This window comes from Hypomesus transpacificus, unplaced genomic scaffold (genome assembly GCF_021917145.1).
Source record: "Hypomesus transpacificus isolate Combined female unplaced genomic scaffold, fHypTra1 scaffold_483, whole genome shotgun sequence".
NCBI classification, from domain to species: Eukaryota; Metazoa; Chordata; class Actinopteri; order Osmeriformes; family Osmeridae; genus Hypomesus; species Hypomesus transpacificus.
In genome coordinates, this window is record NW_025813999.1 from 24,822 (window position 1) to 51,886 (window position 27,065).

The 27,065-nt window shown below is 48.1% G+C and overlaps 1 protein-coding gene across 1 annotated transcript in view; it reads left to right on the top strand.

Moving 5' to 3' along the window:
* Positions 1-27,054, top strand: part of col16a1 (collagen, type XVI, alpha 1) — a gene marked incomplete at its 3' end in the record, with an annotated part of 42,739 nt that extends 15,685 nt beyond the window's left edge. The window contains exons 6-48 of the mRNA XM_047017161.1: positions 418-699; positions 1,417-1,497; positions 2,508-2,579; positions 5,451-5,483; positions 7,099-7,134; positions 7,497-7,556; positions 7,966-8,001; positions 8,364-8,408; positions 8,544-8,582; positions 8,792-8,854; positions 9,704-9,748; positions 10,195-10,290; positions 10,528-10,560; positions 10,913-10,957; positions 11,127-11,162; positions 11,323-11,442; positions 12,652-12,687; positions 13,167-13,202; positions 13,332-13,460; positions 13,618-13,662; positions 14,401-14,436; positions 14,528-14,581; positions 15,106-15,156; positions 15,425-15,568; positions 16,001-16,036; positions 17,079-17,186; positions 17,517-17,639; positions 17,901-17,954; positions 18,067-18,108; positions 18,616-18,651; positions 18,793-18,846; positions 19,502-19,570; positions 19,646-19,699; positions 20,027-20,053; positions 21,032-21,088; positions 21,490-21,537; positions 21,679-21,750; positions 22,441-22,494; positions 25,458-25,508; positions 25,631-25,747; positions 26,162-26,203; positions 26,293-26,373; positions 26,947-27,054. Coding sequence (XP_046873117.1) covers positions 418-699; positions 1,417-1,497; positions 2,508-2,579; positions 5,451-5,483; positions 7,099-7,134; positions 7,497-7,556; positions 7,966-8,001; positions 8,364-8,408; positions 8,544-8,582; positions 8,792-8,854; positions 9,704-9,748; positions 10,195-10,290; positions 10,528-10,560; positions 10,913-10,957; positions 11,127-11,162; positions 11,323-11,442; positions 12,652-12,687; positions 13,167-13,202; positions 13,332-13,460; positions 13,618-13,662; positions 14,401-14,436; positions 14,528-14,581; positions 15,106-15,156; positions 15,425-15,568; positions 16,001-16,036; positions 17,079-17,186; positions 17,517-17,639; positions 17,901-17,954; positions 18,067-18,108; positions 18,616-18,651; positions 18,793-18,846; positions 19,502-19,570; positions 19,646-19,699; positions 20,027-20,053; positions 21,032-21,088; positions 21,490-21,537; positions 21,679-21,750; positions 22,441-22,494; positions 25,458-25,508; positions 25,631-25,747; positions 26,162-26,203; positions 26,293-26,373; positions 26,947-27,054 — 2,886 coding nt within the window. The remainder of the gene's footprint in view (positions 1-417; positions 700-1,416; positions 1,498-2,507; positions 2,580-5,450; positions 5,484-7,098; positions 7,135-7,496; positions 7,557-7,965; positions 8,002-8,363; positions 8,409-8,543; positions 8,583-8,791; positions 8,855-9,703; positions 9,749-10,194; positions 10,291-10,527; positions 10,561-10,912; positions 10,958-11,126; positions 11,163-11,322; positions 11,443-12,651; positions 12,688-13,166; positions 13,203-13,331; positions 13,461-13,617; positions 13,663-14,400; positions 14,437-14,527; positions 14,582-15,105; positions 15,157-15,424; positions 15,569-16,000; positions 16,037-17,078; positions 17,187-17,516; positions 17,640-17,900; positions 17,955-18,066; positions 18,109-18,615; positions 18,652-18,792; positions 18,847-19,501; positions 19,571-19,645; positions 19,700-20,026; positions 20,054-21,031; positions 21,089-21,489; positions 21,538-21,678; positions 21,751-22,440; positions 22,495-25,457; positions 25,509-25,630; positions 25,748-26,161; positions 26,204-26,292; positions 26,374-26,946) is intronic.
* Between the last annotated feature and the right edge of the window lie 11 nt (positions 27,055-27,065).

A 27,065-nucleotide genomic window follows, 5' to 3' on the forward strand; every position in this document is an offset into this window, starting at 1 on the left:
ACGCTGCGCCCTGCGCCGTTCTTGGTTTGACGGAAGGACAATGACTGAAATCTCTTCTCGCTGCCAGACACTCTAAGATCCAAGGAACGGCTTTGAAGTGACCAGCTGGCGACGACCCTGATGTGTCTCTCCCCTCAACCCTCTCTCTCTCTCTCTCTCTCTCTCTCTCTCTCTCTCTCTCTCTCTCTCTCTCTCTCTCTCTCTCTCTCTCTCTCTCTCTCTCTCTCTCTCTCTCTTTGTCTCCTTTGATTGGCTATGTCTCTCTCTCACCCCCTCCTCTTTCTGTCTCTCTCTCCTCCTTCCTCTTTTGATCACAAACCCTCCTCCTCTCCCCCCCTCCTCTCTCTCTCTCTTTCTCTCTCCCTCCCCCTCCTCTCCCATCCTCTCACTCTCTCCCCTTCTCTCCCCCCCCCCCAGTTCTCCCTGGATCTGAACGGGCCCGAGGGGACCCTGTCTCTGCGGGCGCCGGGGGCGGAGCCTGAGGGAGAGCCTGCGAGCTGCGTGTTCAGCGGCGAGGGCGTGGAGTCCCTCCTGGACCTGCGCTGGCACAAGGTGGCGCTCAGCGTCCGGCGGGGGGCGGCGGCTCTGCACGTCGACTGCGGCTCCATCCAGACCAAGCCCCTGGAGCCCCGCGGAGCTCTGCCTTCCGAGGGGCACACCTTGCTGGGCATCAGGGCCACGGACGCTGGGCCTGTGGAGGTGGGCATGGAGGAGGAGGAGAGGCCGCCGGGAAATTAAGTTTGGGATTGAGAGGTCAATGGGTTGCCAGGTCGGGTTTTGGGTTTTGGGTTGGGATTTGGGGTTGCCAGGTTTTGGGCCAGTGTTATAGAAACAGTATTGGACAGAGAATAGACCAGTCCTGTATAGCTGCAGCTAGCTGTGTTTGGGTATACATCATGTGTGTATGTGTACATTCAAAGTACATTTGTGTGTGTGAGAGTGTGTGTGAGAGTGTGTGTGCAGCAGGAGCAGCGTTCCCCAGGTAGACGGCCCTGTCCTTCCTGGTTCACTCATTCCCGATTAGAAAGTGAGATTGGTACCCAGGATAGAAGGGTGAAGAGAGAGCCCATTAGCGATAAATACATCTACTAATCCAGCCCCTCTGCACAATGATCAATTAGCCGGGCCATTCAGGAAACACAAGGGCCTCATCCTGAGGAGGGGTGACTCATCATGGAACACGGTTAAAGAAAGCTTTCCTCTGTGGTTAAACCCTCTTCGTGTCTCTCCTCTCTCTCCTTCGTTCTTTCCTACTCTTTTGCTCTTTCTCTCTGCCTGTCTCCCTCTTTTTCCCTCCCTCCCTCCCTCCCTCCCTCCCTCCCTCCCTCCCTCCCTCCCTCCCTCCCTCCCTCCCTCCCTCCCTCCCTCCCTCCCTCCCTCCCTCCCTCCCTCCCTCCCTCTCCCTCTCTACATCAGATGGACCTCCAGCAGGTGATGGTGTACTGCGACCCAGCTCTGGCCATTCAGGAGGCCTGCTGTGAGATACCTGGGGCTCGGGTGAGAACGCCCTGGCGACCATCACACAACGCTTCTACAAAACACTCCATTACCGTGCCAACCATGCCTGTGTGTGTGTGTGTGTGTGTGTGTGTGTGTGCGTGCGGGAGGGAGGGAGGGAGGGAAAAGAGAGGTGGGGAAAACAGTGTTCTTGCTTTATGTGTTTCTTATCAGACAAAAGCAAAAATCAAATGAAAATGGATTAATGAAATGGGGCACAGCAGATGTCTATTTTCCTTTTGAGTAAGAGGGAGTGAGAGAGAGAAGGAGGGAGAGAGAGAGAGAGCACAGGTAAGTGCAGTGAGTACAGACAGTTCTAGGTTTATTTCTGAACTAAAGGTATTTTTGCGTTCAGCTTCCTGTCAGAACCCTCCAGGGCGTCTGCCGTTGTCTGCGGGTGTGCATGTGCACACAAAAAAAGGATGTTTGTTCCTCAGCCGTGTCGACAAACAGAAAAACAAAGAGAAGATTCCCTCAGACCCACACTGTGTACAACACTCTGAAGGGCCTGCACCACACTCTAAAATAGATGAGATTGTTTAAGATTAGACCAACCGTGCCTCACCCACCCCCCGCCTCACCAGCCCCCCCTCCCCACCCACCCCTGAGCTTTGCTCTGAGGGGGCTCCAGGGCTCCCTGTAAGCAGTATTTATAAATGAGAAAAGAGTTTTCTCCCTCAGACACACACACACACACACACTTCCCCTTACACAGGTGTCTGAAAACAGACGTCAGCTCTCAGGATAGCAGGAAGATGACAGGGGAGAGAGAGTTGTTGACAGTGCCGGTTTGGGTCAGAGCTTCAGAGATGGTTGAAGAGGGCCACCCCAGACGTTGTTATCAGCCACCTGCTGTGTGTGTGTGTGTGTGTGTGTGTGTGTGTGTGTGTGAGTGATGTACCTGGTGTGTGTGTGGTGTACCTACTGTGTGTGTGTGGTGGATTAAAATAACAATGTTTGTTTGGGTCGACTTTGACAGAAACATTCTCTCTCTTCCTCGCTTTCCGCAGTGCCCCCCTGACGCCCCCAAGAGCCGTCGGGCCGCGGAGAATGACCTAGAGGATCTGAACCCCTTCAACCAGGTAACTCACACTCACTAACATTCACACACACACACACACACTAGTTAAAGCTCTGGAGACAGGACCAGACCAGTAAAAAGGAGTAAAATATCTCTCAGGGTGTCCTGTATGATGTCACCTCTCCTCTGCCTCCTAATCTCTCTTCCTGCTCCTCTCCTGGAACACACGGTTCACTTCACACACACACACACTCACACACTCCTGGCTTCGCACTCTCACTACCTCGTACACAGTCTACTTTACCACCAAGCAAAGAGTGTGCTAATTTCCCAGTGACCTTAACTTGACCTTCTTCTGGTGCTAACCGTTTTAGCCGCCTTCGGTTTAGTGGGTTATAAGAAACTCGGTTTTCCAACCACCACCAGACAAAAGCAAGTGCCTGAATAGTGAAGTGATAGCCTTCTCCTTGTGTTGTCTCTTGGTCTCCCACAGTGTTACAGTAAGGTTGTTTTAAAATGCTCTTTCATTCCAGGGCAGCAGCACATGCTCTCTCCTTTCATCATTTATTTCCATGATCTCCCTTTAATCTATTTCCAATTATCCATTCATTAGGTCTGGAATTTGTCTCTCAGAGAGATGGGAAGTTAAGGAGCTCTGGTAACACAACAGGCTAGAGCAATCAATCCTCGAGACTTGCCGGCCAGACGCGCTAACCATAACAGGAAGTGAGGAGAATGTGTGTGTTAGCACACATGCTCTCTGTCCATGTGTCATCTCCTTGGCCACAGTTGCCATGGCGTTTTTCTCGCAGCCTGTCTGTCTCGGTGATCAACTCCAGGTGTGTGTGTTGCGGTGTGTGAAGACAAGGGTACAGCTCTCATGCCTGTGTGGGGAATAGCCTTATACGGGCAACATACGGAGTGGTGATCACATAGGATTATGACAGACGCACCACATCTCTCAATTTATACCAAGGCACAGATGTTTGATTGCCACGAAAGCAATTCTATTTACAACCCGCCCTCCTCTCCCTCCCCCTCTCTCTCCCCAGCACACACACACACACACACACACACACACACACACACACACACACACACACACACACACACATACAACATAGTTGGACAGGTTGTTTTATGGGGACTTGGGCATGCAGTGTATAGCCACTAGGTCCATGACCCCAGTATGCAGGCCAGATGTTGCAAAGACACTGTATTGCTTTCATTAAGTTGATCCTTGGTGACTTACATGACATCCCAATGACCTCAGCATGTGTTCACGTGTGGATGTGCGAGCAAGTGTGTGGATGTGTGTGCGAGTGTGTGGATGTGTGAGCAAGTGTGTCATTCTGGTGTGTATTTGTGTGTGGAATTGTATGGGTCTCTAATTTCTCTCTCTTCCTCTATTCTGCTATTTTTTCTCCCTCCAACTTTCTTTCTCTTTTCCAACACAGCAGGCTACTGAAAGGTCATCCAGTCCCTGAGAATGTTGCACAGCCCCTCCTCCCCCCCTACCCCTCCCCCCTCCCTACTGTATCTTGGCAAGATTTACAGATTTTTGAACTAACCAGCCTCAGAGCCTCCATACACTTAACACTGTATCTTCCCTCAAACTATCTTTATCTCATTCTTTCTCTCTCTCTCTCCCTCCTTTCGTCACCCACACTCACCCAGTCAACCTGTCTGTCATCTGCCCCAGGGTTCATTAGACGCACGTCTCTGTTTTACCCATTTCTCCTCCTCCTTTCATTTTGGTTTCCCGTGAATAAATAGAGTACATGTTCATGACCAGATTGGAAATGCGAAACCTCTCTCCATCCTGCCTTTGTTGCGGAAGACACTGAGGCAACGACATGAAATGGCAACAAGGTTGTGATGGAACTCTCTCCTAGGACTCGACAGAAGCAATTCCCAACCCGTAGGCCACGGCCCACTAGTGATCCATTAGGGTACTGCAGGTGGGCCGCCAAACCAATAAAAACTCAAATATGAAAAATGAATATCAAATATATCTATATATACTGTTGGTAAATTATTATAAAGAATCTTACACATTTTTACAGGACGACCTGTTATCGGTCGATGGAAAAAAGCGAGAAGCTGCACAATAGCTAAGTTGCTTTTAGATATTGATTGTAGCTAGTTAACAGCCTGTTCTGGTTTAATTATAGTCATGTTTATAACTTTACCGGAAGTTCTAGACCTGCTCTATTTTTTCACAGAAATAAATGTTGTGTGTATAGCCAATATAGCAGTTTGTTATTTAACATGATGTTATATGAAACTATAGGAGTGGTTGTAGTTACGCAGGTTACATACTTTGCAATGTGTACTTACTGTGGCACTGATGGACACTGTCTTTGATCGGTCAAAAATGTTTTGCCGTGAAAGCGAACTGTTTGGCTCCCGTGATCTTGTCAAACGTGTGATAAAGCAAATGAAGTGAACGTATGTGTTGTCGGGGGACGGCAAAAATATTTCAGCTTTGCAAGTGGGCCGCAAACTGTAAAAGGTTGGGAATGGCTGGTCTCCAGAGTCTTCCGTCTTCATGCAGGGGTTATGTGAAGGGGAGGGGAGCTTGCCTCATCTGCAGAGTTCACCGCTGAGGCTCATGGTCCTGTATGTGGTTTGCCAACTCACACACTCCCTGGTTTGAACCGATGCAAAAGAGGCCGTGTAGACGTGTACATCTTACCTCATCACGGATGTAAATGAAAAGCAGAACTGACATGTTTTTTCCCTTTTCCCTCCTCTCTCTCTCCCTGCACCCCTCTCTCTCTCCCTGCACCCCTCTCTCTCTCCCTGCCCACCTCTCTCTCCCTGCCCCCCTCTCTCTCTCCCTGCCCCCCTCTCTCTCCCTGCCCCCCTCTCTCTCCCTGCCCCCCTCTCTCTCCCTGCTCCCTCTCTCTCCCTGCCTTCCCCTTTACAGGAGATCTTGGGATCCAAGGGACTGGCGGAGAAAGTAAGGAATCCTCCTCTGTCTCTGTCTCGCACCCACACACCCTTGATCCTTTAGTATCGCTAAGCGGAGACGTTGGCCACATGTGCCTGTTGGAAGCCAATCAGGAAAAACATGGGCAGCCTGGGCCAATCCGGGGCCAGTGTTTGTTGTACAGTTGAGAGGGGGGGGGGGGGGGTGATGACCCACATACCCGAACAGCTACTCTTCAACAGCAGGGAGGGAAGGGCTCACATAAGATAAAGTAACTCAGATGTCATACACACATGCACACACACACTTATTGTCAACTAATTGACTCACTATTGTGCATACAGACTCCGCTGGGATTTACTGCTGCCTGTGAATATTGTCATTCTCCTCCAATGGAGGGATTCTGTTCACAAATAGCATACAAAACAGACAATTCGCTCCAGCGCGCCTGAACGGGGCGCACTAATGGACCTCCCGTGACTCGCGCGATGTAGGTTACTACCTGTGTTGAAGCACTCCACCTGCCTCAGGGGGCTTTGTATGCAGCTTCAGGAAATAACGAGATGCTTGATACCTCTCTGTTAGAAGGCTGTTTGGAGTATGATTGCGTGGGCATGACGTGTGTGTTTTTTGCGGTTGTAAACCAGGTGTGAGCAGGGGGGACTTCTGTAGGGACGTCTCTGCTTCAGCATAGGGACTGGGTGGGCTGTGGAGGCTGTGGTTTACTTGATAAGCTAGCTGCAGCTGTACCTGAGTGATAAACAGTACTGTACAAACAAATATGGAGGACGGTGGGTATGTGCTACATTGGGGCGTGGCACTTTATTTGTGTCACAGCCAGAGGAGCAGAACGGGAGAACAAGGTCCAACCGGAGCTGTACAGCTCAACACACAAAGAAGACGTTCCTGACATTGTCTTCATACATGATCCAATCGGCTTCCTCCGCCATGCCATGGCCTACGCTACGCTAGATTTGGTTGAATGCCCATCGCCAGGCCGAGATAGACAGTTAACAGTGACTAGACAATTCTCTCACAACTTGCTGTCGGTTCTAGCCGTTGAAAGACTGCCAAACACGCTACAAAAAAAAAAAAATGAAGAAGGAAAAAACCCTCTCCTTTTCCTCGCTGCCTTTTTAGTGGGTTTGTTCCAGGTCCTGCCGATATGTAAAGAGCCTGTCTGTGAGAGAGCGAGCTTGCTGACACAACGGGTGGTAGATTCAGTTTTAATTATGCACTTCCGTTAAAAGCGCTTCAGCTATTTATAATGGTTATTCGTTGCTGTGTGTGTGTGTGAGAGAGTGTGTGTGTGTGTGTGCCCTCCTGCAAAGCATGGCAGCTGGTCTGTTCGCTCCGGTGCCGTGAGGATTCAGATGTTTCTATTGATCTCCGTACCCAACGGGAGATGTGTGTGTGTGTGTGTGTGTGTATGGGAGAGGGCAAGAGAGAGACAAGAGAGCCAACCACCCTCTCCTTAACTTCTATCTGTCCAGAGCAGCGTTTTAGCTGATGTAACAGCACCACCCACTGGTCATGTAAGAAACCGTACCAATTTGAATAGAGTAAAACAGAGAGTTGTGTAGTGGTGTAGGTGTGTCCGAGACAATGGATGATACCTAATGCAATCCTGTGTTTGTCTCTATAGTGTGCTGGTTGTGTTCTTCTCAAGGAAGACCAAAATGTGAGTGTTCCAGGTTCTCTTCTTTCTCATTCAGTCATTCAGACCAATGAAAAGGAGTTGGAGTAATTGCTGACTCCAGTAATACCACACTTGCTACTGTGTATTGAAGCACTGGTAACAAAAGAAGAATCGTCAAGAAAAATTGGTTAATGGAAAATCCTTTTCAGGTCTAAAAATCTTTTAGGGTTCTGAACCCTGAAATTATAAACCTGCAAAGGCTTCAATGATGAAGAGATCTTTTTAGTCACAGGACGATTTATGTAGCCTCTTTTTACTAGAATTGTTCACGATATGCTTACATGTTTGTAGATGGCTTTATGCATACAGTTTGCCTTTGTAAAGCTGTAAATTGTTTGTTACAGCTTGCGACTCTTGGATATCAGCCTGGACAGACTGGACTAAAGGGAGAGAAAGGTGACCAGGTGAGGAGAAAGTACACATACACACACACACACAAACACAAACACACAAACACACACACACAAGTGCCACACACGCTCCACACACACAAGTGCAACATTGACTAATACTTTTGGAATGTGGAAGGACGTGCACATGCATTGGTCTAGACATGCTTAGACTTGGACTTTAATCCCTTCTCATCCATTTACACACACAGAGAAACACACACACACTGACACAAACACACACTGGCTCTCTGGCAGCCTGGTTAAGTGTGGAACTGGAGGCTGTGACTCTTGTCAAGAGGGTTGGAAAAGAGTATGCCAGCGGACTGATTTCGGGCCTCCAAGCTGGCACCAGTACTGCTAATGAAGAGGCTTGTTTGCCAAATGCTCATGCCGCCCCCCCCCCCCCCCCTTTCTCTTCCAGGGTGCTGACTGCTTAGGGTCAGGGGCCTCGGGTCCAGTAAGTATCCTGTCCCATAAAGTCCACAGCACTACATTCACTTCAGTGTGACACGCTTTGTAAAGTAACACATCTCCACCCATCCCCCGCTCCATATCTAGACCAAAAGAGAAAAAGAAAACGTTTTTTATGGGGATGAACTTCCTCTGTAACCCTCATTTGGGAGTTTGAACACCAGTTCCACAGGCGCTCCACACAACCCCATTCGACCTTTGGACATGAACTCTCAGGAATTTCTAGAATGCTAATTAACCAATGACAGCCTGAATCTGAAATTAGCTTGCCTCTTATTATTCCTCAAAGGTAGAATGTAACTCGTTCCGTGTGGATGTGTGTGTGTGTGTGTTTCGGCTTCTCCTCAGTGCTCAGAAGGACCGAAGGGCCAGAAAGGGGAGAGAGGCGAGTCGGTGAGTTTGAAATGCTCCCAGATCTCCCCCAACACCGAGCAAGGAAATCAGTCTGTTTGTGCTGATGACCAGGGGGGCTCATTTGGGGTGATTGTTTGCTATCTGGAGTACTACCCTCTCCTTCTTTCTCTGCAGGTACTACCAGCCAACTGGGGAGAGGCGGTGGGTCACAAGGTGAAGCTTGCCTGAAAAGCCCTTTCTTTAATGTGCATGCGTGCAGGCTTACAAGTTGACAGGAAGAGTTTCAGTTTTGATATCGACTTGTCTCATCTTGTGAATAATTTCCCTAATCGTTTTTTTTTCTCTCTCCATCTCTCTCTCTCTCTCTCTCTCTCTCTGTCTTTATCTCTCTCTCTCTCTCTGTCTTTATCTCTCTCTCTCAGGGGGAGAAAGGACAGAAGGGAGACGTCGGTCTCCAGGGTCTGTCTGGAACGCCAGGAAAGGATGTGGGTATCCCTCAGTCTCTCTTTCTACCCATCTCCCTCTCTCTCCCTCTATTGATGTCCATGACTGGGTAAGGGTCTGTCTCTCTCTGTCTTCCTCCTTCCCTCTGGTTCTCTCTTTCTTTTTCGGTCTCTCCATCTGTTTTTAGCTGTCACACTATTGTCTCTCTCTTCCTTCCTTTTGCCTTCCCACTCTCTTTCTCTCATTTTCTCATTTTATGTCAGATGTCCGAACTCAACAAACAACAAAAACCTTTTAACATCACAAAACGCGCACACACATGTCGTGCACACCTTTTCATTGGGCGGAGAGAGGGCGTTTAGCAGAATTATAGAGCATTACTTTTTAATCCCAGACTCATTGATATCTCTTCTCTTCCTGTTGGCCTCTCTCTGGGTGTTAAGTCAGCCTAATGCCTGTTAGATTACACTGGAGCAACAAAGACCACAGAATCAATGCTGCCTCATTGACTGGCTCCTTCTTTCAGACAAGCGGCTGATTCAGCCTGACTTAAACCTTTTAATCTCCCCCATTCACCGTAGAGCGCTGCACGCGCATGGAAGGTTTCATAAGTAGGACATAAATGAGAATTACCGACAGTCTCTGTGTTGTGAGGATCTCCCCCCCAGCTTAGGCAACATGTATCATGCAAAGAGATTGGAAGAAAAGTGATTTTAAACATTAAATTAAAGATTCAGCTAACATTTTTCCTCTAAGCCCTGAGGTAATGGTTTGAAATGTTATATCAAACTGCCTGTTGAACTGATTTGGATGTAAAGTCAGTATTTAAATACATAATCTCCTGTTATGTTTGGCACTCTGATGATGTCTGCTCTGTTTTCTCTGTCTAGGGTCGGGCAGGGTCCATCTGTGTGGTTGGTCCAAAGGGGCAGAAGGTGAGCATCTATATACTGTATGAAGGGAGTCAGATGGCTGAGCGGTTAGGGAATCGGGCTATTAATATGAAGGTTGCCGGTTCGACTCCCGGCCGTGAAAAATGACTTTGTGTCCTTGGGCAAGGCACTTCACCCTGCTTGCCTCGGGGGGAATTGCCCTGTACTTACTGTAAGTCACTCTGGATAAGAAAGTCTGCAAAATGACTAAAACTGTTAACAAAAATACGCTTTAAACTACAGATGCACCAATACACTTTTTTTCAGTTCCGATCCAATTCCGATACCTGAATTTGGATATCGGTCGATACCAATACCAGAGCTCTTGATTTTTTTGTTATTGTTATCGTTGTTGTGGTTGTTGGTATGATGTATAAGGTTGCATGAGGCTGTGGTAAAATACACATGGTGTGTGTCCTGTATGACCTCTGACCCCTGTGTGTTCCCAGGGCTCCTCAGGGTTGGTGGGTCCAGAGGGCTTGGCCGGAGAGCCGGGGAAACCAGGATTTCCAGGACTGCCAGGGATCGGAAAACCAGGCCTTCCTGTAAGTACTGCTAGGTATTCCGGAATGTTCCTGTGAATATTCCATAGAATGGATATTGAATTGAAATATGTATTTAATTCAACAACTTTCTCTGCATGGCGGATATAGCGAAGTCCTGTGGTATTCTGTCCTCTAGACTGCTGGGTGTGGCCATGTGTAAAAACGCTTGTGTGTGTGCGTGCGTGTATGATAGAGAGATAACAATTATTGAATAAAGTGGTTGCTGTTTCTCTTCAGGGCTTACCAGGGATTGGGTCTAAAGGAGACAAGGTAGGAAGGACTCATCACGTCCCACTCACACACTACTGTGTCATGCATGTGAACCAGAGCACCTGTCAACAGATCTGAGCTGACCTTTCACAGACTGCAACATACAATACAGCTCATGTTTCATGTCATGCTATTGCTGGCTATTTTTGGTTCAACTGTGGTTTTGTAAAATGTATTTAATTTACAGTAGTTTTATAAACAGTTGATTTTATTTGATAGTTTTGGATCTATGGTAGCTTTTCCCATGTTTGTTTTTTGTTCTGTGGTACATCCTATGGCAGGTTCAGTTATATAATAGTCCTCTGTGGTAGCTTTAGTTACCTACCCTCATCTGACGGTCTTTGTTTCTCAGGGGGATTCTGGGCCGGCAGGGAAGGGTGGAGATCCAGGAGACCCTGTGAGTTGAGCGGTGACACTTCTGATTAGGAACATCAGGTTGTTGTTGTACGGTCAGATGATGCTGCTGGTGTATGAAACGCTCCCTGGTGTGTGTGTGTCTGTGTGTGTCTGTGTGTGTGTCTGTGTGTCTGTGTGTGTCTGTGTGTGTGTGTGTGTTGTGTTCCTAGGGGCCCAGAGGTCCTGGAGGCTCCAAGGGAGCGAAGGTGAGTAAACCCTGTCTTCCTGTCGGGATCCCACTAGATCAGGTTTAGTATTTAGGTACAAATAGGAATGTCACTATTTGATCAAGCAATAAAGCTGTGTATTTGTGCCTAAAACCTTTGCACAGCACTGTATGTAAATGTGTGTGTGTGTGTGTCCTAGGGAGAGCCGTGTGAGGTGTGTCCGGTGGTGCCTGCAGACGGCTCCATGGTGGCTGTCCAGGGGACGCCTGGTCCCAAAGGGGAGGCCGGAACTCCAGGAGTTGGAGAACGAGGATCACCAGTCAGTACACCACTCAGCTGACCCCTCTTTACCTTCTACACCGCTCTGCTACACGACCCCTGACCCCTCTATACCGCTCTGCTGCACGACCCCTGACCCCTCTATACCTTCTACACCGCTCTGCTGCAAGACCCCTGACCCTTGACCCCTCTATACCTTCTACACCGCTCTGCTGCACGACCCCTGACCCCTCTATACCTTCTACACCGCTCTGCTGCACAACCCCTGACCCCTGACCCCTCTATACCTTCTACACCGCTCTGCTGCACGACCCCTCTTTACCTTCACTTGAGGGTTCACTTCACTGACTGTTGCTGTTTGATTTTGTTCCCCCTGATCCCTTCGCCCTCTCTGTCAGCAGTAGATGCTGTAAATAAATAACGATTCATAAAGTTGTTTTTAGATTTTTGCTTAAAAATGCAGCATGGACAGTAGCTCGGGGTTGTATCTCCGCTGAAAGACAGTTTGTGTTTTAGTATTGTTTATGTAGTCATCACACTCGTAGCTCCAGGAAGATACCCAGCTTTTGGTGCTTTAGTGGAGGTTGTTTTATTCAGTCTGATTTACGTCTCTCCAACCTCCAGTCTTTTCTCCAACCTCCTCCTCCATTATTTGTTTCTCTTTTCGTCTCTCTCCATTTCTCTTTCTCTACCTCTATTAAAAGGTATCTGAACCAACAGCCTAGTGCTATACGTAAGTGCATTCTGCTCTACTTGCTCTGTTCCCTGTTACTGATACCGCCTTGAAGATGGAATAAGGACTCATCTCTATGATGGAAGAAATGACTTCAGGGTGTTGTGCATCTCACAATGATTTCCAATACAATCAGTGTCCTGTGTTCTAGAGATGGACAGAGAGATAGAGAGTTTCATGCTGGGTGGATTAACAGTCTTTTTTTCCCTTCTCTTCTCCCCATCTGATCATCCAATCTGTATCCCCTCCCCTCTCTTTCCCTCTCCTCTCTTCTCCTTCCCTCTCCTCTCCTCTCTTCTCCTTCACTCTCCTCCCCTCCCCTATCCTCTCCTCCCCTCTCCTCCCCTCTCCTTCCCTCTCCTCTCCTCCCCTCCCCTCCCCTCTCCTCTCCTCTCCTCTCCCTCTCCTCTCTCCTCTCCTCTCCTCTCCTCTCCTCTCCTCTCCTCTCCTCCCCTCCCCTCCCCTCCCCTCCCCTCTCCTCTCCTCTCCTCTCCTCTCCTCTCCTCTCTTCATCAGGGACTGATGGGATCAGATGGAAAGGCAGGACAGAAGGTATGAAGCTCCATCTGATCTGCAACTCTACATTTCTTCAAAAGCTCTCACACACACACTGGTGTGGTATATAACATGCAAAGACAAATGAGCTTTTTTTATGCACACACACTCTCTCTTTCTCTCTCTCTCTCTCTCTCTCTCTCTCTCTCTCTCTCTCTCTCTCTCTCTCTCTCTCTCTCTCTCTCTCTCTCTCTCTCTCTCTCTCTCTCTCTCTCTCTCTCTCTCCCTCTCTCTCTCACACACCCGCGCCCACACACGCACATCGTCAATAGTTTCAAAGTCCTCTCCTAAGCCAAGCCCCAGGTCATGTCCTAACAGGTCAACTGAAGCATGCTCTGTCTGATGGCCAGCATCTATCCCCCAATCCAACTGATGTGCTTCCGCTAAACCAAATAAGAGTCTCCGTCTCAGAGCGAGCGTGCGTCTGGGCGTGTGCTGGCGCTAACGAGGTGCTGAGGAATCTTGTGTGTTGACAGGGAGAGGCGGGGTCAGACGGAACCAAAGGGGAGAAGGTCAGTCTGGGTTTCATCCACCGAGGTCACTTCCTGTTTTCATGTTTAATGCAACCTCTCCATTGTACTTGTCGCTCAAAAATGTTGTTTTGCTGTGTGTGTGTATGTGTGTGTGTGTGTGTGGCGTAGGGCGAGCCGTGCGCTGTGTGCCCCACTCTGGGAGAATTGCCGACCAATGGAAACTCAGTTCCCATAGCCCATTCTCAGCTACAGAAGGGAGAGAAAGGCCAATCAGAAGTGGGACCCAAAGGAGAACAGGTTAGTTGCGTGTGTGTGAGCGTGCATGGGATGTGTGTGTGTGTGCACATGGGCATCCATCCACATGTGCCGACGTCAGTTTGACATCCATGTGTGTATGCTTGGCGTGTGTGTGTGTGTCCTCTAAATGACAGCCCTCTCGTCTGTGGTCCTTCAGGGAGAGCCTGGGCCTAGCGGACTGGGGGGCCTCCGAGGAGAGAAGGTGAGACAAAGCCCAGCAGGGAACGTCAGCGCCGCAGGAACACACACACACACACTCACTAGGGTGTTGAACAGTGGCCTCCGGGTTCTCAGTAGCACACTGGGTTCTCCAGTCGAGAGGGAAATGAAGCAGGCAGATCAGTACGCTGCTGAGTGGGGATCCTCCAGGCCTGAGTGTGGGAGCCAGCAGTTGATCCCTCTTGATGTGATGGGAGAAGAGAGCTGATGTGTCTGGATTGGGGAGGGGGGGCATGCTACTGTCTTCATTGTTCAGCTAACATTGTTATAGCTAGTTAATTTTTCCTGGGGTTAAAGCAATAGTTACATATTCCTATGGTTACAGAAACAATGGGATATTCCGATGGTTGCAATTACAGTCATGAATAGATTACATTTACAGGAATAAGTGGATACCTTCCTAAGGGTGTGTTTAATTTAATTTAAAGGGGCATTCCGCTGGATTACCACACACACCATGTAGAGTGAGGTTCGAATCCAGCCCAGGTCCTTTACCGAATGTCATCCCCTCTCCCCTCTCTCTCTCTCTCTCTCTCTCTCTCTCTCTCTCTCTCTCTCTCTCTCTCTCTCTCTCTCTCTCAATTATAAAACCAGAAATGCCCCTCAAAAAGATATTGGTTTAATGACTGGATTTATAGTACAGGGATAGTGGGATATCACTAATGTTATATATGTAACTATTTCTGTGATTCTCTTATCATTGTGCTGTGCTTGTATCCAGGGCAACGCTGGAAGCAAAGGAGCTGATGGAAAAACGGTGAGTATTTTCTATTGGCCGCAGCGTCTTTGCACGAGCCTATCAGGGAGGCCCCATGGTGACATGTGACCTGTGTCCTGTGTGTGTCCAGGGCAAGCATGGACCGAGGGGCCCCGGCGGCAAGGACGGGCAGAAGGGCATCAAGGTGGGCAGTGCTCTCATCAGAAACACACAGCATCAGAAACACACCATCAGAAACACACAGCATCAGAAACACACAGCATCAGAAACATACAGCATCAGAAACACACCATCAGAAACACACACCATCCAAAACACACCATCAGAAACACACACCATAAGAAATACACATCATCAGAAACACACACCATCCAAAACACACACCATCCAAAACACACCATCAGAAACACACAGCATCAGAAACACACAGCATCCGAAACACACACCATCAGAAACACACACTATCAGAAACACACAGCATCAGAAACACACACTATCAGAAACACGCAGCATCAGGAATACACACCATCAGAAACACACACCATCAGGAACACACACCATCAGAAACACACACCATCAGAAACACACACCATCAGAAAAACACACAATCAGAAACACACACCAGGACTCCATCTGAGAATGTTGTGGAGCACTCAGCTCATGTTGTCCTGTTGCCGGGCCTTTTCTCATGTTTTATTCTGTTGACAGGGAGACGATGGATTACCTGGTTTAGGTGTTCCTGGTGCCAAGGGAGAGAAGGTAGATGTCTGCCTGTGTGTCTGTCTGTCTGTCTGCCTGTGTTTCTGCCTGTCTGCCTGTCTGTCTGCCTGTCTGTCTGCCTGTCTGTCTGCCTGTGTGTCTGCCTGTCTGTCTGTCTGCGTGTCTGTGTGTCTGTCTGCCTGTCTGTCTGCCTGTCTGTCTGTCTGTCTGTCTGTGTGTCTGTCTGTCTGTCTGTCTGTCTGTCTGTCTGTCTGTCTGTCTGTCTGTCTGTCTGTCTGTCTACCATGCTGAGTGTGTCTCTCCCCAGGGTGAGTCATGTGGTCCGTGCCAGCCTTCTACCTTGGAGGTGGGCAGTGGCCCATCCGTCATCAAGGTGCCAGCTGGGGAACCAGGCCTCCCAGGGCCCCCGGGCCCCCCCGGACCCTCAGGGGTGGGAGCAGATGGCAAACAGGTCAGGCCCCCTCAGAACCACAAACACACCAGCAGCAAGTTCATTAGTGCTGTGTGTTGTACCAAAGCAAATTAGTAAAAACGTTAGATTGTATTGACATAGTGATTTAGTCACTGTGGTTGTTAGGATTATAATCAGAGTCAGAGAACGTTTGTGAAAGTCGATATGTGTCAGATGAGCTAGATGTGTATATGAGGGGATGTATTCACTACTTCTTATTACTGCAACACGCCACCTACCACAGGATATGATGTCACTTAGCTCTATTTGTAGCCATAACATGGTAAATTCCTCTTCCACCCCCCCTGATTATTTGGTATGAACCTCTGTAGTTGAACAACAGTGGTTTGTACCTGAATGGGTGGTTTGCGGAGAGGTGTGTGTGTGTGTGTGTTTTACTGACATTTGTATTCTCTCTCTCCTTCAATGAAGGGTCCACAGGGGTTTTCAGGTGTACAGGGGGACAAAGTAAGTCACTTTCACAAGTTTTCTTCTGAAAAGGTCGCTAAATAACATTTCAAAGTTCCAACAGCCTGAAGGTATGGGATATTTCCTGGCCAATCATAGGCCCATCAGAGGACAGCTGCATTTGATCTGACATCAACTGCAACACAGTCCTTTGAACTTGGCTAACCTGATTAGTAGGATACTCGTTGGGATAATTTGGCACAAACTGGGATTTCCCAGTCTTTGAAGATTAGTCAGCTATTTTACCAGAAAAACAAGCTACATTTTTTCAGTCATGTACTTTCATTCTAGCACCCTGTGTGTGACAGTTGGCCTGCAGGGACACAGACCCAGCCTAATGGCCAGTCACCATGGTGAAATCAGATCACATAAACGTGCGTAATGTGTGGAGTAGTCATGCTACCTGAAATAACCCAATGTCCAGAGGAGAATCATTCCACCTTAAATAACTCATGGAATAAGCTGACGTCTGGGGGGGGGAATGAGTCCTCTCTGACTAGACAATTGCCCTGGGGATACACAGACCGCCTTAAATAATATGGTGTCTCCCGGGACCCAGAATATCTGCAGTGAAATCAGAGCACATCAGATTAGAAACCAGATGAGCGGATGTCCCCTGAGTCTTCAGACTACCTTAATTCATGTCATTAGGAGAATCCACCCACCTTATCCAACCAAGCTTCCACTATAATTGTCTCTTCTCCTTGGGCATCATTATGATGTCAGGTTACCTTAAATACCCTCTAAATACTCTGACATACCATTAGATGCAGTGTACTTAACTTAAATTTGAAAATCTTTGGATAGTGTGAATGGAAACTTATAAACAATGGAGTTGGGATGAAAAAGGGGAAGGCTTTACTGGAGTTTGTCGTTGATTTGTGCGTGTTTGGGGGGTTGGATATTGAAGGAGTAGTCATCAATTTCACATCATGTTCTTGCAGTCAATAAATGAGAACTGTAGCAAGGAAAGCAGTAAGAAATGACTGTGGAGATATCAGATCATGTCTGACAATGACAACGTGTTATTGTATGTTACCAGGGAGACCAGGGTGAGAGGGGAGACCCTGGATTGGATGGTCAACCAGGAACCCCTGGTCTCTCTGGAGAGACTGGACGAGACGGAACCATCGGACTGAAAGGAGAGAAGGTTTGAAACCATCTGAAACAGACCTATGTCTCTTAATTCATGAAGAAGGAACGATCAGGGGTTAGAGCATTTGGGAACAGATCAAGAGGGGCGCAGTTTCAACCTTCCCCCCATGGGTTGCATGTCACGTTGGATTCAAGCACCTGCTAAATGAATGTATTATTGTTAATTAGTACAGGAATCTTTTTTCTTTCTTTTTTAAACGGTCACATTAAACAGTTTAAATGACTGCTATAAAACATCTAAATTGATTTGACGAATGCCATATTTGGAAAAGCACAGCTAAGGGACCCTCCTCCAGCTGTTGTTGTCTTGTTCTGTGTTACCCAGGGAGACGCGTGTGACAGCTGTCCGTCTGTCTCTGGGGGCGTGGCTGATGGCACGAGTGTTCCGGGTCAGAAGGGAGAGAGGGGCGATCCAGGGTCCCCTGGGGAGGGCAAGGCCGGCAAACCAGTGAGCCTGCCCTCTAATACCATCCCTGTCTGTCCCTGATAGGACGTTTACATGGGCTTAGCGAGTTAGCACTAGTATCTACTGTAAACTTCCGGTCGCTGCACCATGGCGACCAGTATCTAATTCTGTACATTCTGGTAATTGTTGTAGATCCTTCTAGAAGATCAAAATTGGTCATTAGGCTCTGCACCCTCTCTGTTGTCTTATCATGCTTGGAGCCAGATGTCTGCTAAATATTCTTCTCTCTCCTCAACCTATCAGGGTAAGCCAGGTCTCCCAGGGGTCCAGGGGTCCCCAGGTCCTAAAGGGAGCCAGGTATGACTCCCTTCATATCTTTGAAAAACGGATCACCTTCTAAAGATCTGGTTCTGCGTATCTAAGACAGTGATTTGTGTGACTAATTCTAATGTCACACTGCCCCCTGTAGGGTGAAGCTGGACCTGCAGGAATTGGTCTTCAAGGCCCACAGGTAAAGAAAAACAAATTCCTCTTGTTTTTCACACCTCTGTCCATCTGCTTGCAGTGACATTTTAGATTCATCACAAAGTACTCTTATTGAAGAACACTTTGAGCACAATTGGAGTACCACTCTAAACAGGGCAATAGGACTGGAATTATGCACAGTCATCTTGGCTTGATGAGGATGAGGGATTCAGTTTCAAGGGTTCAACTGGCTATAAATCGCCAACGCTCTCCATTAATTATGCCGGTCCTCTCCAACCCCTATCTGGGGCTGAAGGAATAATTATGAGAAGACATTCCTTGAAGGCAACGACATCCAGACCCTTTTGAGAATGTTTTCCTACCCTTGTCTGTAGACAGATTGATTGGATCTCCAACAATTCACTCCATCTGTCTCTTCAAGTTCATTACCTCTTTTGTTGCTCTCTCTCTCTCTCTTTCTCTCTCTGTCTCTCTCTGTCTCTCTCTCTTTCTCTATCTGTCTCTCTCTCTCGCTCTCTCTCTCTTTGCCTAGGGCGTGGAGGGACCCAGAGGCCTGCCCGGAATCACAGTCAGTATATCTCTCTCATAAAACCACCCTTTTGTTCGGATGTCTTTATCCAGAACCCTCCTGTAGATTCTCTCTCCAGAACCTAACGTGGTTGTTATCTTGGACAGTACGGTTCATGTTCAGTCTGCTCTCTCTGCTCAGTGGTCGTCAGGAGAGAGGGGACTGCCTGGACCTGCCGGACCCGCTGGAGACAAGGTCAAACGCAACCCCATCCACCATCTGTAACAGCACCATATGTAACAGCACCACATGTAACACCACCATCTGTAACAGCACCATCTGTAACAGCACCATATGTAACAGCACCATCTGTAACAGCACCATATGTAACAGCACCATATGTAATACCACCATCTGTAACAGCACCATATATATACGTGGGAGTCAGATGGCTGAGCGGTGAGGGAGTCAGGCTAGTAATCAGAAGGTTGCCGGATCGATTCCCCGCCCTGCCAAATGACGTTGTGTCCTTGGGCAAGGCACTTCACCCTACTTGCCTCGGGGGGAATGTCCCTGTACTTACTGTAAGTCGCTCTGGATAAGAGCGTCTGCTAAATGACTAAATATAACAGCACCATATGTAACAGCACCATATGTAACAGCACCATATGTAACAGCACCATATGTAACAGCACCATATGTAACAGCACCATCTGTAGCGTCCTAGTGACTGCAGCAACAACGTCCTTCCTTTTTGTTTAGTGGTTTGGTGGCTCATTAAACTGGTGGTACTTAATGAGTACAGTCTGTGTCCTTTGGTGGGGAATTTCCCATTAACTGGTGTGTGTGTGTGTGTGTGTGTGTGTGTGTGTGCGCGCGCGCGCGCGCGTGTGTGTGTGTGTTCCCACAGGGTCTCCAAGGAGAGGAGGGCCCTCCTGGTCCACAGGGACCTCTGGGTGCAGGTGTGACAGGACCGCCGGTAAGAGATCTAAGAGTGTGTGTGTGTGTGTCTTTAAAAAATAAGAACATTCATCCTTTATGTGTTTGTTTCCAGGGTAAGGATGGTCTCCCAGGTCCTAAAGGATTCCCAGGAAACAACGGTGTGCCTGTAAGTGAAATCTCTTGGGTATCCTCATTTTGTGTGGTGTGTAGATGTGTGTGTGTGTGTAGATGTATGTGTGTGTCTGAGACACAGGTGGTATCTTGCCACTCCCTTAATATCAAGGGACAATTTTAATTTCCTTCCTCAGGAACTGTCCTCGATTAAGGCGTAATTTATAACCTCTAAAGTGGGCCTCAGTCCATAACAAAGACAGTGTCTGCTCCTATCTCATCCCCTGTCGCCCTCTCTACACGCCGCGCTTCGCCCTGTGAGCATTGCTTTGCAACAAGGCCAAACTAATTGTATGTGTGTGTGTGTGTATGTGTCTTGCAGGGAGCTGACGGAGCTAAGGGGGACAAGGTAAGTCTAGCGTGTGGAGGAGTTGAAGAGGGGGTGGTAACAGATGGTAATCAACGGCATTCACACACACTCCTCGGGGTACAGACAGAGTGGTAGAGGAGGTGACAAGTAGACAAAGGAAGTTAAACAGCCTTAAGAGACGTGGGGAAGGTGGGAGGGGAGGAGAGGGGCGGTTGGGGAACTATTATCTACCCCCTCCATGAGACTCTCCAGCCTGTCAAAGAGAGGGATGGAAGAAGAGAAGTAGTAAGTAGTTTGTCTGGGAGGAAGAGAGGGCAAGGCTGTGGTGAAAGGAGGAAGGACAGAGAGATGCAGCGAGGACAGTATGGGCTGACAGGGTGGATGGAAGGAGAGACCAGATGAGAGACAAAGGGATCATATGATCTTACAGATGCTCTGTGTTCCTAACGTACCCTGTTGTGTGTAGGCCAATCAGGCAGGGCTCACAACTAACCTTTTCACTCATATCCGTGGGCTGTCCCGAAGTGCGAAATTAACCGTCCCAAACTGAAATTGTCCCATTGACCTGAATTTCAATGTGAATACATACACAATAGAATACACAATTGTCTTGCTTGTTTCATTGTGGGGCTAACATAATTCTTGGTGTGGCTGTATTAAAAAGTTTATAAAGGTAAAACAAAAATCTAATAAATCTACCAATGGGGGTGTCGAACTCCGGTCCTCGAGGGCCGCTGTCCTGCATGTTTTAGATGTTTCCCTGCTCCAACACACCTGATTCAATTAAAAGGGTTGTTATAACGACCATTCATTCGAATCAGGTGAGCTGGATCAGGGAAACATCTAAAACATGCAGGACAGCGGCCCTCGAGGACCGGAGCTCGACACCCCTGGTTTATGTGGATGTGCAATGATGTTCTGTTTTCCAAAGAAAGTCGTTCTAAATCTAAATATGGGGCTGTTTGTGAGTGCGGGGTCAGTGTGAGGCATTGACTGGAACATGTGGTGTTTATCAAGGGAGAACCAGGAGACTGTAACTGTATCAGCCAAACATACACAGGAACCGGCGGCCCGGTGAGTATGGAACAGTCAGATTCTCACACTCACACACACACACAGAGAGAGATCTTCTCAACTTGTTTTGGGGTTCATCTTCAAAATGATTATCTGGCTACAGGGGGTTCAGATACAGGCTGATTTACTCTCATGTAAACACACACACACACACTTCTTTCAACAGCTTGTTTTTAGTTCTTCTACAAGATTATTATCTCTCTGCAGGGAACACACGCACATATACACGCACACAAACACACACACACACACAGACAAACACATCTCTGGTCTTCTCAGCTTCTGAGTTCACCAGTGGTGTTATTTTGTCACTGGAGGGTCTCAGCCTCTTCTGTGCAGTGAAGGCCTCTGGTTGATCGGTGTGATGCTGTGCTCTGAGTTTGACTCTTCTTGCCTTGCAGGGGGCGCCCGGAACAGCAGGAGGCAACCTGTGGCAGCCCGGCCCTCAGGTCTCTGCCAGAGCCGTCCGTCTGTCTCAAAGAAACACACAAGAGACTTGAATGAATAAGGAAAATAAATGTTTTGATCTTTGTGTGTGTGTATGTGTGTGTGTGTACGTGTGTGTGTGTGTACGTGTGTGTGTGTAACAGGGACCCCCAGGACCTCCAGGCCCCCCTGGTCCCCCAGGGGTCCAGGGTTTCCACGGCAACGCAGGACCCCAGGTAAGACTGGGGAGCGGTGGGGAGGGGGGGTAGCTGGTGGCCGGGCTGGGACTGGCTTGGGTTGCTGAGGGCTACAGTTGCATTAAAGACACATAGGCAACATGTGCTTTACTGAACACCCACATATGGATAGTGATTGGATAACACAGTGTGAATAGAGAATCCTATGGTGCAATAACAGTTATTGTTACTGTGTATTGGTCGTTAATCCTTTAGGTGTAGTTCATAACTAAACTTGATGAATAAATTAAATGTTAAGCAGCCTTACTAACTCTAGTGGGAGGCTTCTGGGGACGAGGGTGAAGAGGTTAGATCCTTCAAACTAATTATTATGGTGCTGCGTTGGTATTAAGGAGAGTCCAAATGTTAGTCACTCGATTTGTTTCATCAGGAAACAAAGAGTAAGCTTTAAAGACCGGACAGATTGTGTGATGAAAACACCCTACTTTCCTAATCCAAGAGGTCTTATCACACTGATCTGTGATTGGTCTTTAACTCGGTCATGTGTTCACATCTCAACGAATGGACGGTTTGGAAAAATTTGACCGTACTCAAACTGGACTGAGCACATACCAGGTAAAGACGCAGGTGATTGGCCATTTATGTGACGCCCCTAACGATTGGTGGAAATGGGATATGGCTAGCCTGCGATCGGCTACAAACCAATTCAACCTCAGTTCCTTCTTTCAGGGTATCCCTGGCAACGACGGGGTGCCAGGGCAACCGGGTCAGCCCGGGACCATCGTAAGTAACCAGTCAGAGGAGCGAGGTTGAAGGCTGTTCTGAACCACTGACTTGGGGTCAGATGTTAAGCTCGTCTGGAAGGTCTTCAGCAGGCTCAGTCTAGTGAGCAAACTGACCCTAGGTCTGTGGTTCAGGGCAACCTCCAGCCATCAGTGAGGAGACGAGAAGGGGGTGGCATCTGAGGACAGTTCTGCAGCTTTCTGATTAGCCAATGCAGGAATGGGAGGAGCTTGGTGGGTAGGAGAGGTCTGGGGTAGGAGAGGAGCACTCTGGGAACTCAGGCTGTTAGTAGGAGAGACACTTTGGGGGGAGTTAAAACTAATAATGCACAGCACATTTGGGATGACCAGCTACACACACACACACACACACACTTCCTGTTGGCATGGTCCCCAGCAGCCTGTGTGTAATGTTGTGAGTCCCGACTGGAGGGTGAATCACAGAGCTGCTTGCTGTGTTTAGCTCTCTAGGGGGTTAGGTTGAGTGGTTAAGCTACAGTAAGTCTTAGATGTGCTGCTGGGAGGACAACACTTCTCCCTGAGACAGTATTTTCCACACCACTGGGATCTGGCCCAGCTCACACACACACACACTCACACACTCACACACACACACTCACACACACACACTCACACACTCACACTCACACACTCACACACTCACACACACACACTCACACACACACACTCACGCACTCACACACACACACTCACACACACACTAAAATGGCTCCAATCCTGACTTTGGCAGACTGACCCACCAACTCCTCCTCAGCTCTGTAAACCTGCATGTTATATGTCAATGGACTCAAGGATTCAAACCTTTTTCAAACTGGTTTTCATTCAAACTTCTAACTTCATTCAGCTAAATAGAAAAAAAAACTAAAAAGAGGATGGATTTTTAAACAAGTAAAAAAAAAACTGAAAGGGCACTTATCTATTTGAACAAATTAACTAAAGAGCAAACCGGTGGGACTATTCCATATTGACATATAATTCTTCAGCTAGCCTCAATGAGTTTGCCTGTAATGCAGAAAGCCTTGTTCTAACCTACCTAATTGCATTTGTCATGCTGTGTAAAGAAAGCTTTTTTATTAACAGCAGTTTAAACAGTCAGTGGGTCTTAGATGACCCGGGAACAGGCTGGGCGCAGCTGACAGTGTGTGTGTGTGTGTGTGTGTGTGTGCGTGTGTGTGAGGGGCCAACTGCTAATGTGGGCTGCTGTCAGTATAAAGGGAAAGAACTATTCAGACCACCCTGTTTGAGAACTTGAACGCCACTATCTATGGCGTGTGTGTGCGGGTACTGTATGAGTGTGGGTTTCATTTTTCAAACATTACCACATGCAACTCTCTGAACTTTCCATTCAGCCAGCCCTGAAAATCTGGCATTTTTACTGCGCTCAGATAGACAGTAAAAGTGGGCATAAATCAATTTCTTCCATGTCTTGACAGCAGGTTTGCGTCAGTTTACTAGAACAGAACCAATAAGACTAAGCACCTTTGCCTGTTTTGGTCAATCCGATGCTCGTATTCTGGAATATTTGAGCCAACAGGAGTTGGCAATGAGTGAAACCATGGCTATGATAGTCATGGAAACCAGAGAGCTGGATGTGGGATTATAATGCGTTGCTGTGTAGTACAGTAATACACTGTGTTACTTTAAAAAAAATACAAAAAATAAAGCTTCAATGCACTTTGGAAAATATGTGTGTTATCAGCACTGAGCGATGTGGTGGGTAAAGTCCGACATGCTCTTAGTTTCCCAAGGCCTTCCAGGGCATGTCACTGTGTCTCAGCGAGGCAGATACATGATCATCCTGCCTTCACAGACTTCACAAACAGCACCTTGGCCTTCTGCAAACAGACAAACAATGCACAGATGGTGTTTTGTTTGAAATATTTCTTTGTATTGTGATCTCTACCAGCATCTTGTGACTGTATGTTCCGTAGAGAGTCCTGCAGAGAAGGTCATGAGTGTTGCCTGACCCTCATGGAGAAATGTATGGTGCCTGAGAGTTGCATTCAAGACACACTTACATTTACATTCAGGCTTTGAGGACACATTTATCCAAAGCCACATAAAAAATTGTGTGGCAGGTAATTACTCTACTCAACAAGAGCACGAGGCCAAGAAATGGTCTGTCATGACTGTATGGCAACTACAACAACCGCAACATATCTTGAGAATCACGTTGTGTACATTTTCATGAAACAATTGAAGCACACGAAATGCCTGAATATGACCCTGTCTCTGGAAACTTCAGGAATCTGTCCTTCCTGCCTTGAATGAGATACTGATCTGACTAGACTGTACAGGTAGGAAGGCCTAAGTGATGTTTATGACACCACAGTCACCTATCCAGTCAGATCAGTGACTACACATAAGGAAGTGAAGGGCGAAGGGAGAGATTCATGGATTTGATATGGAACAGGCCCACAGGGTACAGTGATACATCACTCGCAGACACCCTGTTTTGTTCTAGTAGCTGGTCAGTTTCAGAAGCTGTCCATAAGTCTCGGGCTGGTGAAGGTGACTTTGAATGCAACCCTGACAGTCAGTCGTTTTTCATTCTCGAGAGGTCTCTCCTTTCTCGCAGACACAGCGGATCTCCATGACTTGATAGGTGGAAGCAGCTAGCCACTAAGCCCAATTGGCCGCAGTCGGCCATGTTGCTTTCACCCATCCAGCTCTGTTGGATCAGTCTGTTGCAGCCTAAGTGGACATGCGCTCAGTGCTGCCGCGTGGAGGAAGGAGAGACAGGCAGCTGGGTCTTTATAGCACGCCAGACCTCTGCTGTCTGGGGTATAGCACGCCCTCGTTCTTAAGAGGAAACACGACCGTCGACGTCAGGGTTGAAATCGAATTCAAACCATTTGTGGCGATCGTGGAGGACTGTGTATTGATTGATGTCAACTTCCCCCCCACCTTCCCATGTGCCCCCCTGCCTGGAACCTTCCGTAGCCCCCCATTCCCCAGCACCTCCTGTTGCCTCAGGACACCCCAGACGATAAGGTGAGCCGCCCGGCAACATAGATGCACCGTGGGAAAGTTTTATCCCGTTGCATCATGGGATTATATTAACTTGAATGAACTGTGTGCGGCTGTGTGTGCACGTGTGTGTGTGTGCGCCACAGGAGCCTTGTACAGACTGCACCCAGGGCTTGCCAGGGGTACCAGGCGTGGGTGGCACCAAGGGGGAGAAAGGCGACCAGGGCAAGCCAGCTGTCATCCCCCTGGATGGCTGTGAGAGGGTGAGAGATGGGACTGGGAAAGTGAGTGTGTCTGTGTGTGTGTACACGGGGGGTGATTCATCTGCGCATTGCGCATCAACAGATACAACGTGTGGAAATGAAATGTTGTATCCTGGAGATCGTACGTGATTCTAGCGCCTGTCGATGAATCATGCTACGCACGGGGAGGTAAAGCATCTGTATGGATGTGGGGTACATGGTCCGTGTGAGGAGCGTCGCGTTCCAGAGGGAGAGCGACCCGTTGGCAGTGCCTGGACGGGCACGGTACTGGAGATAACAGCTCTGGAAGTGTGCATGTGGGTTCAGCCGTTACTCCACTGTGAGGGTCCTTGGCGTAGTCCTTCGGGCTGATGTGACTGTGTATCTTATGAGAGATCCAGTCTGGCTTCCTGACTATGTCCTTTCTGTGCTCAGTGTTTCCAGAGACTGCAGAGTGAGGAGGCCGTCCAAGCTCCGGTAACACAGCCTACACACGTCGTTACACTGACACTCACTACACGCACACACACACACATTTACTTTCTTCTCTCCCCTGTGTGTGTCAGACCACCACGAACAGTGCCTCCCCCCCCCCCTGTTCTGGAGTACCAGGACATCCAGGAAGTCCAGGACAACCTGGAGAGGCGGTACGTGTGTGTGTGTGTGAATGCTTGTTGGATTATCTGTGTTTTTGTGTGTATGATTTTCGGAATGTGTGTGTGTACGTGTGTCTAATGGTGAAGCCAAAAATATCTTAATTTTTGAGAAAGCTTCAAAAGAAAATCATTCTTCAAATGCGCATACCTAAGTCTCTTCTGAGACACAAACAAGCTATTTTCTCTCAGCTCTAACACCTGTTACAGCACTGTACCGCAGCTGTGTGTCTTTGCTGTACTTCAAACACCACATATTCACCGCTGAGCAGCAGAGGGAATATGTCCTCTTCTGTGAAACAAGAACTGTTACATCTCCAGTGTCCTCTCATGTCTGGGGAGTCAGATGGCTGAGTGGTTATGGAATCGGGCTAGTAATCAGAAGGTTACGAATTTGATTCCTGGCTGTGCCAAATGATGTTGTGTCCTTGGGCAAAGGCACTTCACCCTACTTGCCTGGGGGGTAATGTCCCTTTACTTACTGTAAGTCGCTCTGGATAAGAGCGTCTGCTAAATGAATACATGTAAATGTAATGTCTTCTCTTTGTCAATTCTGTGCCCTTCCAGGGCACTCCGGGTCAAAGAGGTCAGGCCGGACAACCAGGGGGCATGGTGAGTCATCACATTCACACAACACATCACTACACTACACAACACAGTACCAGAGTACTGAAGGCCTTAATCCT